This window comes from Schistocerca americana, chromosome 5 (genome assembly GCF_021461395.2).
Source record: "Schistocerca americana isolate TAMUIC-IGC-003095 chromosome 5, iqSchAmer2.1, whole genome shotgun sequence".
NCBI lineage: Eukaryota > Metazoa > Arthropoda > Insecta > Orthoptera > Acrididae > Schistocerca > Schistocerca americana.
The window spans coordinates 228,255,149-228,271,504 of record NC_060123.1 but is presented as its reverse complement, the minus strand read 5'-3'; the positions used below and the strand labels follow the sequence as shown (position 1 = coordinate 228,271,504).

General features: G+C 39.6%; 1 protein-coding gene across 1 annotated transcript in view; it reads right to left on the bottom strand.

Moving 5' to 3' along the window:
- The window catches only part of LOC124616280 (armadillo repeat-containing protein gudu), a 209,134-nt gene that overhangs the window by 37,995 nt on the left and 154,783 nt on the right, over positions 1-16,356 (bottom strand). Inside the window, exon 10 of the mRNA XM_047144582.1 lies at positions 1,675-1,896. Coding sequence (XP_047000538.1) covers positions 1,675-1,896 — 222 coding nt within the window. The remainder of the gene's footprint in view (positions 1-1,674; positions 1,897-16,356) is intronic.

Here is a 16,356-nt window from a genome sequence, read left to right as displayed (position 1 = left end):
GAACCTAAACAACATATTCGTCCATCCCTACATGACCTCTGCTCCCAACCACTTACCTCATGGCTCATATCCCTGTTATAGACCTAGATGCAAGACCTTTCCCATATATCCTCCCACCACCACCACCTATTCCACTCTGGTCACAAACATCACTTATCCCATCAAAGGCAAGGCTACTTGTGAAACCAGTCATGTGATCTACAAGCTAAGCTACAACCACTGTGCTGCATCCTATGTGGGCATGACAACCAACAAACAGTCTGTCCGCATGAATGGCCACTGACAAACTGTGGCCAACAAACAAGTGGACCACGCTGTTGCTGAGCATGCTGCCAAACATGACATCCTCCATTTCAATGACTGCTTTGCAGCCTCTGTCATATGGATCCTTCCCACCAACACCAGCTTTTCTGAATTCACAGGTGGGAACTTTCCCTGCAATATATCCTACATTCCTGTAACCCTCCTGGCCTCAACCTTCATTAGTCATTGTCCTCTCCCAACCAGCCCCTTCTCTGTTCAAATTTCAGCACAACACAGCCCTCATTCCTCCATTGCACCCAGTCTTTTTTACTTCTCTCCTTTTTAGCTATCCCCTCACCAACTCTCCACTCCCTCTTTCTACCTCATCCTTCCACACTCCCCAATAGCACACCACTCTCTGCCATACCTACCCCACTATCCCACCCCCTCCCTGCCCCAGCCTCCTCCTTACTCCCACCCAGTTGCCACTCCCATCATGCACTGGTGCTACTGCTCACAGTGAGGCCTCAGTTGCCTGAGACTGCAGTCATGTGTGTGTGAGTTGTGTTTGTGTGAGTGTGTATGCGTGTGTTTGCTGTCTAATTCTGATGAAGGCCTTACTTGCCAAAAGTTATTTTGTGACAGTCTTCTTGTAGTGCCCATCTGCAACTCGGCATCTCTGCTATATGGTGAGTAGCAACTTTCCTTTTCACAATATGCTTGTAATGCTGTTAACACCCGCTGTCATGACATCTTCTTCTTCTTTTTCTCCTTCTTATTCTCTGTCTTTTTTAATGGGGTTTCCCTCTCTTTCAGTGCTTAGCCACATGTTTACATTGGTTTAGTTTGGCTCTTTGACATTGCTTCTTGTATTAATTGATGGCTCTTGGCTCAATAACTCAGTTCTCCTGGTTTCTGTGCATGCACTGCTGTGCAGTCTTCCTAGGATGAGGCTTGCTTATTCTGCCTATGTGACAATAATGTGCTGGAAGGTAGGGGACTATTATTTACCCTTATGGAGCTTTAAGTATGTTACATACTGAAGGTCCATATGTCTCACAGGTCAGTCACAAATTTATCAGTTTGGTGTTTTGTTTTAAAATGGTTCTGATTATGGTTATTGCATTTTCTTTAAGTCAACAGTTTGTTAACTGAAGCTGTGACTACAATGGCACAAAACTAGTCTTCATTAAAAAATCATTTTAATGCAGCTGTTGTGGTTTTCATCAACTGATGAAACATATTATCACAGCTGTGGTAGTCCCTCATACCAAGTGATACGTGTACTCTGGATTTTAAGTTTCTGTCAAAATAATAACAATGAGATTACTTGGGACCTTATGTTAAGGGGTTAAAACTGTTACTTGAAACAGAGTCTGTCTTAATACAATCTATCATTTATCTGAATTTAAACTTAAGTAAATACACTACCGGCACAACTCCACTTTGGTGCATAGTGATGCAGTTAAATGGATCAGTTGAGAGCTGGTGAAGGGCATAAGCTGTGGTCCGATGAACAGCCTTATCCTTTGAGGCCATGTAACCAACAAGTGGTGTAATAGATCCTAGACGACCAAATTCATGGCAGTTGTTGCCCCATCTGCAGCAGTTAGCAATGGCCTCTGCCAGATGTTCTTGAAGACGGTTCTCTTGCTAATGTAAGAGAGCAAAAAAGTTTTATCGGTTCTCAAGTGTTTAAATATTAGCATTAGGTGGCTTTCAAATACCAGTGCACTTGTCTTATATAGTTTGAATAAGAAGATATGCTAATAACAATTAAAGTCCGATTGGAGAAATTATTAATGATATACAGAGAACATAATTCTCAGATATGTTAATTTCACAGTATTGAAATCTAATCCTGATACACACTTATGATAAAAGTGTAACTTTTCTGTTTGATAAGAGATATGTTAGAAGCTGTGAGCGTACATAATAAATGATTAAACATTGATGGTGACCATAGACACACTCGTGCATATTATTTTATGTGACATTCTCAGTGCAGCATGCTTCAGTATTAACCTATGGAAGAAGGCTATGCTATGAAGTATTACGAACAAGTACATATACTATTACCTAAGATTAGTTGGAAAAAGCATATCAAAGGAAGATATAAATCATCGCTCATATGCAAACATTTACAGAATCTATTGTAGTGCATATACAATAAGGACTAGTTGCTGAAAGTTGGCATTGTACACAGACTGTATGTGAAAAATGTGTTATTGTGAAATCTGACATCACAATGTGCAGTGCAGAATTGACAGTTCATTGAGAATTCAAGCTACATAGTTAGTTCACAGTACAAATGTTTATAAAACAAATGAATCCTAAAGATAAAAGAAAGTGCCGTCAACTTTGAATTCTGGCCTTAACCTATGGTAACATACTGACCCCACACCTGCCATCCAACAGTTTCCACCCACTGTGTCCTACCATCTCCTCCCCATTCTCTCTCCAAGCCTCTTTGTTTGTCAACCTCTGCCCATGCACATCCCCTTCTTTCCCCACTCCTCTCCTTTTTCCTCCTTTTTTTCTACCTCCCTTCCCCACAGCCTTCTGACAGTGCACCTGTTGGCATTCTAGTCTCTGCACGCTCTGGCAGACAGTATTCCTCTGTAGCCCTCCCATGCACTACTATCCAGTTCCCTTCCATGCCCCTGCCAGATTGCTGCTGCCATCCCACATGATAGCTGCATTCTGGCCTGAGCTGCCAGAGTTGATGGTCACGTGTGTGTGAGGTGTGCTTTGCTTTCATGTACGAATAATATGTGTTTCTCTGTCTCTCTTTTGCTGATAAAGGCTGTAGGATGTAGGCAGAAATGGAAAAGGAGAGAACAGAGACATAAGTGAGTAAACAGAATGGAAAATAAAATATTAAATGAATAGGATGATAAATGAGCAAGATGTGACAGAAATACATATGGAGAGAGAAAAAATGTGAGAGAAAATAAACATTTGATTAAAAGAAGGCACTGTTCAACAGTTGAGTTGGAGGGAGGGGGGAGGAGTAAGAGAGAAGGCAGTAGCATTTAAATGGTTTTGTGACAGATGTCAAGCATCTAGTTATGTATTGGAAGGCCAGCTTCAGAAGTACTTGTTCTGGAAGAGTTTTTGATTTTTTTGTTGTATACAACATTCTTACTAACACACTAGCATCCATTTTAACCATAACATACCATAGATTCCTTGAGCAAAACCCCATGCACAGTTATTGGAAGAAAGCACAGGTCACAGTTGTCTTCAAAAAGGGTAGCAAAAGTGATTCACAACCCTAGAACAAATTCTGAGCCCAAACAGTGAAGTATCTGGAATGGTATGTCCTTCTCCATGCCAATCAGGATTGATTCTGAAAACATCAATCATACAAGACCCAACTTGTTCTTCTCTCAGTTGACAGCCTGAAAACCATGAATCAAGACATTCAGACGAATGCACTGCTTACGGAGTTCCAAAAAGCATTCGGCTTAGTACCACACCAATGTTTACTAACGAAAATACAATCATATATGAGATCAAACAGCATTTGAGCTGGAGTGAGTATTTCTCAATTGGAACAATTCGCATGCTACGGTGTCAAAGAATGAGGTCCCAGTTTAAAGTTGGTACCTCATAAGAGAAACACAGTCACTAATGAGAGATGTCAGTGATGACACACCCTCATGATGTTCCATACACTTGTGCTGCTGTAAGTCTATTTATGTCAGAATGCAGTGCCCCTTGCCCCATTCTGTGGTAGCTGACTATGATGGCAGCATCATCATAGCTCAGATCCAGCAGTGGGCTAGTATTATTAGTCATAAGTTTTCCTTAGTTCTAGTTAACTGAACATGACATTTGACTGTCACTCAGTTCAAAGAGATAAACAGTTCTACATTTACATCTACATAGATACTCTGCAAACCACCTTATGGTGCACAGTAGAGGGTACTCTGTACCACTGCTATTTATTTCCTTTCCTGTTCCACTCACAAATAGAACAAGGGAAAAATGACTGCCTGTATTCCTCCATATGAGCCCTAGTTTCCGGTATCTTATCTTCATGGTCCTTACACACAATTTATGTTGGAAGCAGTAGAATCATTCAGCAGTCAGCTTCAAATGCCAGTTCTCTAAATTTTCTCAATAGTGTTGAATTCCTGAAGCACATCCACAACACTTACATGTTGTTCAAACATACTGGTAAAAAACCTAGCAGCCTCCCTCTGAACTCTCTCAATGTCTCCCTTTAATCCAATCTGATATGGATCCCAGACACTCAAGTGGTACTCAAGAACAGGTCACACCAGCATCCTATATGACGTCTCCTTTACAGATAAACCACACGTTCCTAAAATTCTCCCCATAAATCAAAATTGACTATTCACCTTCCCTACCACAGTCTCCACATGCTCATTCCATTTCACATCACTTTGCAACATTACACCTGGAATTTAAAACAACATGGCTGTGTGAAGCGAACATTATGGGTTTGTTTTTCCTACTTATCTGCATTAATTTACTTTTTTGCCATTCATCGCACCAACTACACTCCTGGAAATGGAAAAAAGAACACATTGACACCGGTGTGTCAGACCCACCATACTTGCTCCGGACACTGCGAGAGGGCTGTACAAGCAATGATCACACGCACGGCACAGCGGACACACCAGGAACCGCGGTGTTGGCCATCGAATGGCGCTAGCTGTGCAGCATTTGTGCACCGCCGCCGTCAGTGTCCGCCAGTTTGCCGTGGCATACGGAGCTCCATCGCAGTCTTTAACACTGGTAGCATGCCGCGACAGTGTGGACATGAACCGTATGTGCAGTTGATGGACTTTGAGCGAGGGCGTATAGTGGGCATGCGGGAGGCCGGGTGGACGTACCGCCGAATTGCTCAACACGTGGGGCGTGAGGTCTCCACAGTACATCGATGTTGTCGCCAGTGGTCGGCGGAAGGTGGCCGTGCCCGTCGACCTGGGACCGGACCGCAGCGACGCACGGATGCACTCCAAGACAGTAGGATCCTACGCAGTGCCGCAGGGGACCGCACCGCCACTTCCCAGCAAATTAGGGACACTGTTGCTCCCGGGACCCTTTCGTCCCTGTTAACTAACCACGAAAGATGTGTGATATACCTCCATTCAGAAGGAACAAAGTGTTCATGCATTTAAAGATGAAGCACATGATGTGAAGTTCTGTGACGGAGATACGAACCCGCCTGCAATCGGATTGTTAACTAAGTAAATCAAATGTTACGTATCGGTTTTTCTTACCAGCTGCTAGATGTTTGAATCTAAAATAAGGATACAAATTTTTGTGCCTGAGCGACAATCGAGCCTCACACCTACCGTCCTCCTTTATCATCCACGAACATAGCTTAAGTAACACTTGCTTACTCACCAACAGTAAGATGTGTGCGTGTTTGACCAGAAATAACGACACCTATTGCGATTGTTGGCAACACATGAACATACATTAAAAATCCACGTTAATTTTCACTAGCAGACTGGTATGCACATGATAGGGCTTGAAACGAAATTATGAATATTTTTGTGCTGGATCAGGATTCCGACCCACATACTTACCTTTGGAGGAGACCTAGAGAAGATTGCAGTCTTGGGAAAAGGAACGAAATGACTGAACTATACTGTTCCGAGAGATTCAGATCCTCGAAAGATGAGATCCGAATTAGAATCACAGTTCAGCACCAAATTTTTCAGCGTCTCTAGTTCAGTCAAGTACAAGAAAAATAAGAGCCTGTTCCTTTAAATGGCTATCGTTTCATCAAAGAAAATAAAATTTTCTAATGCAAGTAAGTTTACTGGAGACAGTATTTCTGTTTACCATGACTTCCGCCTATGTCATTTCCCAACGTAAACCGGCTCTGCCCAATTGGTAAGGAAAGAACGTGAAGTTTAATGCGGATTCTGGATTATAACATCTTTCTCTTGAGATTATCAGAGGTAAAGTAAATCTGTTTCTGCCTCTTAAAAGTAAATGCCCGAATCCACGCATTGTACCTATGATAATTCGTTCCATCAGACCAGTGTGGCCACATTTCCCAGCCCCAGGAGTGTGCTGTAACGGATGATGCGCTTAGCTTACAAAATTAGTCACAGTGGAAAAAATGCGAGTCTATTAAATGGTTAAGTAGAAGCAACTTTCTGACGTGAAGATTACGCTATTCTCATGTCAGCATAATGTAAAGACTCTTCTAGGCATCTTAGCCTCGATGTAAAGCCATTTTGAAATATTCACTAATTCAGCAAATTTCTTAGTTCGAGAAAATCCTCTGTGAAGTGTGAAGTTACCGGATAATTCGATTATTACCGTCATTGTTACTATCATTTTCTTCATACCGTTGTGGAACACATGCGCTTAAAGATCATTGCCTTTTGGTCATTATAGATGTAGTTGCCCAAGAAGAGGTTCTTTCCCTGTCTACGGAGTCCTTTTCATGTTAATATCAAACGTCAGCTATAACACGCAGATTACATTGAAACTAAAGTAACTGATGAAGACGTTACTTGATAACAGAAACGCGCTGCCTTTCTTAATTTACTTGCGCCTAGAAATTCACTTCTATAATGTAGGAAAGTGTTTCACAGTTGCAAAACCCGCTTCCGACTCATTGACCTTATACTTAGTCGCTGACCATAAGTTCTAGCTCAGAGTGACACCACTTTAAGTAACCTAATGTAGCGAAGACTGTTGATAATCATTTTGAATATTTAGCAGTACTGTACCCATTGGCGTTAAACTCGTTTTCAACCAATGATTCCCACAGCTACACGAACACTGCTTGTGATACCTCTTAGACAAAATACTTATGCAGTGCTATAAGACGAAAAGATCGACCTGACTCAAACTGTGGTAAGTTTGTTTTACAACTTTCGTACCTGGATAAACAGCTTTTCCTATTTGAGATATCTGTGAACGTTGTTGCATAAGACGATTTAAGAAGAAACTAAATTCCTTCAGGTACGACAATGTTTAAAGAAATCGTCTTAACGGCACTAAATTGTGTTATGTGAATCGTTTACTGGCTGTATTCTGCCTCATTTCGCTGGTTGGAAGGCAAAAAGGTTACTGACAAATTTCACACAAGGAAAAGGGGGACAAAATGTCTCCCGCTGGAAGGTCATGTTGTTCTATTTAAATGATTACAAAATCAGCTAAAACAACAGTGAGGCTGTCAGTGTAAGCACATTACTGTTGTCAGTATGATGTTGCACTGCCCAGGCTTGTAATGATAAAGGGCCCGTTTAGGTCAGGCATATTGTATACAGAAGTGGAAGAGAGAGCACCACTAAATTTCACAATCCGCATTCATTGCATACACACAGAAATTACTGTTACGGTATACTATTGGAGCCCAATGAGTGAATTGCATATTTTCCGGTGAAAAAGAGCACTGGCAAACAGTCTTCGCTACATTAGGTTACTTAAACTGGTGTCACTCTGAGCTAGAATTTATGTTCAGCGACTAAGTATAAGGTCAATGAGTCGAATGGGGGGTTTGCAACAATGAAATATTTTTCCTACATTACAGAAGTGAATGTCAAATCTGAACTAATAATGCGAAAATTTTGAACTTTGATAGCTTACAATGAAAATCTTTCTGTTTATTGCAAAGGAAAACAATTTATTTTCTAAAACATTCTCTGTGATACACAACTAGAAACAGGTCACGTCGACCAAATCTTGTGGAAGAACTGACAGCGTCGTATAACGGAAGGCAGTAAGATCCCTTGGCTTTTGGTTTGGCAGTATTCGACAGCCATTTCTAGGCGCAAGTAAATTAAGAAAGGCAGCGCGTTTTTGTTGTCAAATAACGTCTTCATCAATTACTTTAGTTTTAATGTGATCTGCGAGTAATTGCTGATGTTTGATATTAACATGAAAAGGACTCCGTAGACAGGGAAAGAACCTCTTCTTGGGCAAATACTTCTATAATGACCAAAAGGCATTAAATGATCTTCAAGCACATGTGTTCCAGCAACGATATGAAGAAAATGATAGTAACAATGACGGTAATAATCGAATTATCCGGTAACTTCACACTTCACAGTGGATTTTCTGGAACTAAGAAATTTGCTGAATTAGTGAATATTTCAAAATGGCTTTACATCGAGGCTATGATGTCTAGAAGAGTCTTTACATCCTGCTGACATGAGAATAGCATAATCTCCACGTCAGAAGATTGCTTCTACTTAACCATTTAACAGACTCGCATTTTTTCCACTGTGACGAATTTTGTAAGCTAAGAACATCATCCGTTACAGCACACTCCTGGGGCTGGGAAATGTGGCCACACTGGTCTGATGGAACGAATTATCATAGGTACAATGCGTGGGTTCGGGCATTTACTTTTAAGAGGCACAAACAGATTTACTTTACCTCTGGTAAGCTCAAGAGAAAGACGTTATAATCCAGAATCCGCATTAAACGTCACGTTCCTTCCTTACCAATTGGGCAGAGCCGGTTTACGCTGGGAAATGACATAGGGGGAAGTCATGGCAAACAGAAATACTGTCTCCAGTAGTTGTCCGCAGCTCATGGTTCTGCGGTAGCGTTCTCGCTTCCCACGCCCGGGTTCGATTCCCGGCGGCGTCAGGGATTTTCTCTGCCTCGTGATGACTGGGTGTTGTGTGCTATCCTTAGGTTAGTTAGGTTTAAGTAGTTCTAAGTTCTAGGGGACTGATGACCATAAATGTTAAGTCTCATATTGTTCAGAGCCATTTGAACCATTTTTGTCTCCAGTAAACTTACTTAATTTAGAACATTTTAATTTCTTTGATGAAACGATAGCCATTTGAAGGAACAGGGCTCTTATTTTTCTTGTACTTGATTGAACTAGAGACGTTGAAAAATTTGGTGCTGGACTGTGATTCGAATTCGGATCTCATCTTTCGAGGATCTGAATCTCTCGGAACAGTATAGTTCAATCATTTCGTTTCTTTTCCCAAGACTGTAATCTTCTCTAGGTCTCCTCCAAAGGTAAGTAGGCGGGTTGGAATCGTGATCCAGTACAAAAATGTTTGTAATTTCATTTCAAGCCCTATCACGTGCATACCAGCCTGCTAGTGAAAATTAACGTGCATTTTTAATGTCTGTTCATATGTTGCCAACAATCGCAATAGGTGTCGTTATTTCTGGTCAAACACACACACATCTTACTGTTGGTGAGTAAGCAAGTGTTACTTACGCTATGTTCGTGGATGATAAAGGAGGACGGTAAGTGTGCGGTTCGATTGTCGCTCAGGCACAAAAATTTGTATCCTTATTTTAGATTCAAACATCTAGCAGCTGGTAAGAAAAACCGATACGTAACATTTGATTTTACTTAGCTAACAATCCGATTGCAGGCTGGGTTCGTATCTCCGTCACAGAACTTCACATCATGTGCTTCATCTTTAAATGCATGAACACTTTATTCCCTCTGAATGAAGTTATATCACACATCTTTCGTGGTTAGTTAACAGGGACGAAAGGGTCTTTACAGGAGTGCCGGTTTATTACAAAACTGTCGTCTTTTTTTTTTTTTTTTTCAAGTTTAGATTTGGTTACTGATATTGACGGAAATTCCTGTAATTCGTGCCTCTTCATGACTAGTGAGCAATATGATATGATTAGATTAGATTAATACTTGTTCGATAGATCATGAATAAGACATTTCGTAATGATGTATAATGTGTCACTTTAATGAAAGATTTCTTTACATAGCATGATTCAGTTTCTTTGCAACAATTTTTTGCTCTCTCTCTCTCTCATTCTTTTTTTTTATCTCTCTCCCTAAATCTCTCTCTTTTCTCTCTCTCTCTCTCTCTCTCTTTCACACACACACATACACGCACGCACACAGTCTTTTTTTATTTTTATTTGTTTGTTGTACTCGACTATCGGTGAGACACGGAAACGTTCGTAATTGATTTTCTTAGTTTTGAGTACACTTATGAAAGATATATAAAGACAACTATGAGAGTTACTGATTTATGAAGCTTAGTTTGCAGTCAGTTCTGAGTATTATTAGTAACTACGCTGCAGTCCCTAAACCCAGTTACAGAAATGTGAATCAGACAGATTACGTATTCCAGGCTTTAGCAGCCGTGTCTTTGAGACATCAGCTATGGTCACTTCCCAGCCCACTGTAGGATCACATCGGTTCGTCTTCTTCCTGATGGTAATGTAACTGAGATTTGGCAACAAGGCAAGGTATATTTGGCAACTCTGTGATCGACGAGTTACTTTCTGGTGTTAGATTAGATTAGATTAGATTAGATTTACTTTCATTCCAATTGATCCGTAGTGAGGAGGTCCTCCAGGATGTGGAACATGTCAGAAAAACAACAATACATGACAAATATTTAAACTAAAGCAAATAAGCTAATGTACCATTCCACAGGTCCCAAGTGGAATGATCGTCATTTTTTAATGAACACTAAGAGTCGTTTTACAAATACTATTGCACTGAATTTAAAATAAAAAAGTTTTATATTTATTTATAAGGTAAGAAACATGTAATACAACTACTGTAATACTTATTTACAATGAACACATTACTGCACTGAAATGGTGCAGAAGTTAGATTATACTTACACACACACACACACACACACACACACACACACAAATTTTCAGTGAACACATTACTGCACTGAAATTGTGCAGAAGTTATGTTGTACTTATATACAAATCAGTTGGTTTTCCTCAGAAATTCATCAATGGAGTAGAAGGAGTTGGCCACCAATAAATCCTTTAGGCTTCTCTTAAACTGAATTTCATTGGTTGTTAAGCTTTTTATGGCTGCTGGCAAGTTATTGAAAATGTGTGTTCCTGAATAATGCACACCTTTTTGTACAAGACTAAGTGACTTTAAATCCTTGTGAAGATTATTCTTATTTCTAGTATTGATTCCATGAATTGAGCTGTTGGTTTGAAAAAGTGATATATTTTTAATGACAAATTTCATTAAGGAATAAATATATTGGGAAGCTGTAGTTAGTATCCCTAGTTCCCTAAACAGGCTTCTGCAGGATGTTCTTGAGTTCACACCACATATAATTCTTACTGCACGTTTTTGTGCCCGGAAAACTTTAGCTTGGCTTGATGAATTACCCCAGAAAATAATCCCATATGACATTATGGAATGAAAGTAAGCATAGTATGCCAGCTTTTTCATTTTTATATCCCCTATGTCTGACAAAATTCGCATTGCAAACAGAGATTTGTTAAGACGCTTCAGCAGTTCTGTGGTGTGCTCCTCCCAGTTGAATTTATTATCAAGCTGTAATCCCAAGAATTTAACACCGTCCACTTCTTCTATCTTCTTGTCATCATATGTTAGACATATACTCTTGGGACACCCCTTACAAGTTCTGAACTGCATGTAGTGTGTTTTTTCAAAGTTTAGTGACAAAGAATTGGCTAGGAACCAGTGATTAATGTCTAAAAATATTTTATTGGCTGATCTTTCTAAGACTACACTTGATTTGCTATTTATTGCAATGTTTGTATCATCAGCAAACAAAACAAACTTGGCATCTGGTAATGTTACTGATGAAAGGTCATTGATATACACAAGAAAAAGTAAGGGCCCCAAAATGGAACCTTGTGGGACCCCACATGTAATTAGTTCCCAGTTGGATGATGCCTGATAGCTTGATACATGTCTCTTTCCTAATAACACCCTTTGTTTCCTGCCAGAGATATAAGATTTGAACCATTTTGCAGCATTTCCTGTTACACTATAATATTCTAGTTTACTTAAAAGGATATTGTGATTTACACAGTCAAATGCCTTTGACAGATCACAAAATATACCAGTTGCCTGCAATTTTTTGTCTAATGAATTAAGTACATTTTCACTGTAAGTGTAGATAGCCTTCTCAATATCAGAACCTTTTAGAAATCCAAACTGTGACTTTGACAGTATGTTATTTGAGATAAGATGGTTATAAAGACGACTGTACATTACTTTTTCGAAAATTTTTGAGAATGCTGGCAACAGTGAAATTGGACGGAAATTTGATGCTATTTCTTTATCTCCCTTCTTAAACAGTGGCTTAACTTCAGCATATTTCAGCCATTCGGGAAATATTCCACTGATAAACGACTGGTTACACAGATAGCTTAATATGTTACTTAGCTCAGAATCACATTCTTTAATTAACTTTGTTGATATTTCATCATACCCACTAGATGTTTTTGATTTTAAAGATTTTATGATGGACATTATTTCTGTTGGGGTAGTGAGGGTCAAATTCATATTATGGAAGTTACTTGAAATGTCTGGTCTAAGGTAATCCATAGCAGCATCTACCGAACCTGACAACCCCATCTTTTCAGTAACAGTTATAAAATGTTTGTTAAAAAGTTCTGCAACACTATACACATCTGTCACCAATGCATCATTTACTCTTAATGCTATTTGTTCCTCTTCATGTCTGGTTCTACCGGTCTCCTCCTTCACTATATCCCATATTGTCTTTATTTTGTTATCTGATATGACTATCTTTTCCTTGTAATATATTTGCTTTGACATCCGTATTACAGTCTTTAATATTTTGCAGTATTTCTTATAATGTGCTATAGCATCAACATTGGAAATGTTTCGGATTGACAGATACAGTTTTCTTTTTGTTTTACAAGATACCCCTATTCCTCGAGTAATCCATGGCTTCTTTGTAGACTTTGCTCTAACCTTGGTAAGTTTTGGGGGAAAGCAGTGTTCAAATAAGGTAAGCACTTTATTAGCAAAAATGTTATATTTTTCATTCATGCCATGAGCACTGTAAACATCAGTCCAGTGAATGTCTCTGAGGAGTGTCCTAAAATAATCAATTTTTGGCTTACTGATTACCCTCTTGAGCTCAGATTTAACAGATTTTATATCCTGTTCAGTATTAACATTTAACAGAAGGAACTGCATGTCATGGTCTGAGAGGCCATTGACTATTGGTTTTGTAATATAATTTTGTTCATTTGACTTTTCTATAAAGATATTATCAATGGCTGTTTGTGAGCAAGTGGTTATCCTAGTGGGGAACTTTACTGTGGGAATTAAGTTGAATGATAGTGTTACTAACTCAAATAGGTTCTTATTGGGAGAGTCTTTAAGGAAATCTACATTGAAATCACCAGCAACCACTATTTCTTTGTGTGCACGCAATTAAGCCCCAAAGTTCACTTGATTTTTCCTGTCATTTCCATTGAATAATCTGAGTTACTATTAACGCTTGAGCTGTAACAAACGATTGTAAATTTACGGTTTTCAGCCCAGGAAAGTCGTTGCACGTGAAAATCGCATCTAATCTCGTCCTTTAGATAGCGGTTTACGAGTTCTAGCCACTACTGGTCTCGTAAGAGGAGACCTAGACCCATGCTTCTTACCTAGCTCTGCAGAAACGTGCTAACCTGAAAGAAAGCGTCTGTTATGGTTTGCGGTTCCAGTCTTGCTGACAGTAACGTTTTTATCCCTTCTGTGAAAGAACTACAAGCAGTCAGATCACACATCGATAAGGAAGTCGCAAGAAAATACTTTCGGCTCATAGTGCAATGGTGAAAAACTTACAATGCTGCACAACAGGTAACGCTTATTTCCGCTGCTGACAAACAAATTTTGGGTTTCTAGGAATACATAACTTTATTTATGAAATGCCACATTTGCATACCACTTGAGTATGACACAGCATACCAATCAAACACAGACCCAATCGAAATCTAAGTGATTAGTATTTTAATAATTCGTGTCGATAGAGGCACGCTTGTGTACAGATACTCAGTTTTATTGAAACAGACTTTCGTCGTAAGGTTATCGTGGGTAGTTTTATTTCATTTATTATAATACAGTGCACAATTTCCGTACGGTTTCTTTTAGTGTTGTTAAAACATTAGTTAACATGAGAGAGAAATTGATCATCAACGATACATGCGAATTCTCTGATGTTACCTATAACAGTCTGACAATGCACATGCAGTTTATTGATTACATGCATGTAGAAAACTTGTTCTGAGTTAAAGGTGTCAAACAAGGTTTTATGAAGAATAAAATGCCACTGCCACACGACAGCTAATGTAGAAATACTTTTCTGACGTATTTTGGCACGATGCGCTATCCCCATACATAATAGAAAAGTTTCTGGATGCAACTGCAGCCTGGCCAGCTATTAAACCTGAAAAGAACAAAATGTCGCGGAAGTTAGCCCTTTTTCCACATGCGACTATTTTGGGTTGAGAAGTGAAGGGAATTATGTTCAAAGTTCCATTAGATCGATAACTTCAACAGACAGCCGGATGGCGTTTTAAAAAATGTAGCAGTGAATGTACCCAAACTCGCGACGTCTTATCAACAGTGCGCGACGCTTACCGTTACGCTACTAGCTAACACACACCTACACCACCTCCAGAACTCAACAACGGTTCCTCCAGAACTCGCGCATTGCACAGTGCTGTGAGATAATGCATATGACCGGATCTAGACTTCTGAGAGACAGACAGTTACAGCTTTTCTTTTGAGCTGCACGACGTTTTTAACAAACAGATAGCGCAATGGAGTGGCTCAAGTCGAAAGGAACACTTCCTGTTTAAATTTCTGCATCCTACACTGTTGGCAGTTCTTGTGTAGGTGTCAGTTACGTGATTTTATTTCGGTGATTACAAAATAGAGTCGAATGTATGCACTGAGTAGCCGAGGCAGCTAGTTCATGGCGATTCGGTCAACCAAGTAAATGAATGTACTGAACATGCTGCAAACCACTACAGGGAGTCTGTGTGTCAGAATTCTCATCCAGTGTGACGCAACATCGTTATGATAGAAAAATGAGTGATAGAGAAGAGAATTTGATGGTCTCTTGGATTGATGCTAGGTTCATATACTTATGGTCTGGGTTCGATTCCAACTTCTTCTGATGATTTCTGATAAGGAGAGACAGATATTGTTCTCTTCTGGCTACGCCAAGTGAAGAAGGTATAATGGCATTGTGATGTGACATTCATGTTAAACATGATATTCCTTCTCTACCAAGCAAACGTTAGATTGAACCACAATAAAGTCAGGAGTCGCGACACGTAGAAACTCTATCAACAGTAACCTTTCTTATACTAGTTATTTATTTCTAGTGACGAAACAAACTCTATGTAGTGTCACAGGACACTTATTACATCTTTTATTTGAGCTTCTGTGTGTCGATAAAATTGGTTCTGATCTGGGAATGCGACTCAGACAGCCCTTAACGCGGAATTTGATCCCTTCGTGACAATACAGCTCGACTGCAATTTGTTGTTTGTTCAAAACTGCAGATTCCTCAACATCTCCACATATTGTGTGTGAAAGGGTTCGAATCCTGGCCCGACACTGAAGCTTTCATTATGTATTATAAAGCCCTAGCATGAGAACACCTATCTGCTGGTGGGTAATAATTTTGATTTTTTAATGTGTTTTCATTCGTTGTCAGCACTAACGGTATCTGACGTTTTTGAGTCCCAGTGAAACACAGAACTGTTTGCGAGATCATTGTAAATTCAACGATGTTATTCCGAGCTGCTGGTGGAGAAAAATTCGGTAGCTGACGTCTCTCTGTGTGCAGTCAGCAAAGATATGTGTGGGGCTCGATTCCCAGTCAGCACTGAACTCTTCGTCATATTATTTCTAGTTCAAACATTCTCACATGTCGCTGCTGATGTAACAAACCCATTTTTAACGTTCGTTTTCTCTAGAATATAACAGCGATAGGTGCCAGGTTGGAGTCCTGGGAAAGAAAAAATTAATGTTTCGTCTTGCCATTTCAGTTAAAACATCTAGATACTGCCGAGAAAATCCGATATGTCACAGTTGATTGTGCTTCGATGACAATCCAGTTAGGTTCTGGGTTCGAATCCCTGTCCAACACAAAGCTTTACCTCACGGCATTTCAAGTAAGTTACTTGTGAAGAAGCAATATTTAACATCTCTCGTTGTTCGTTAACAAGGACAATAGATGCTGGGTAGGAATTCGCGTCAGTTAACAATGTTTACATTATGTAGTTTAAAGTTGATATTTGCTAACTGATACTGTCTAAAATCGAAATATATCACTCTCTGTATGCCTAGTCAGGAATGACTGTTAGTTTCCGTCAGTCACGAAGTCT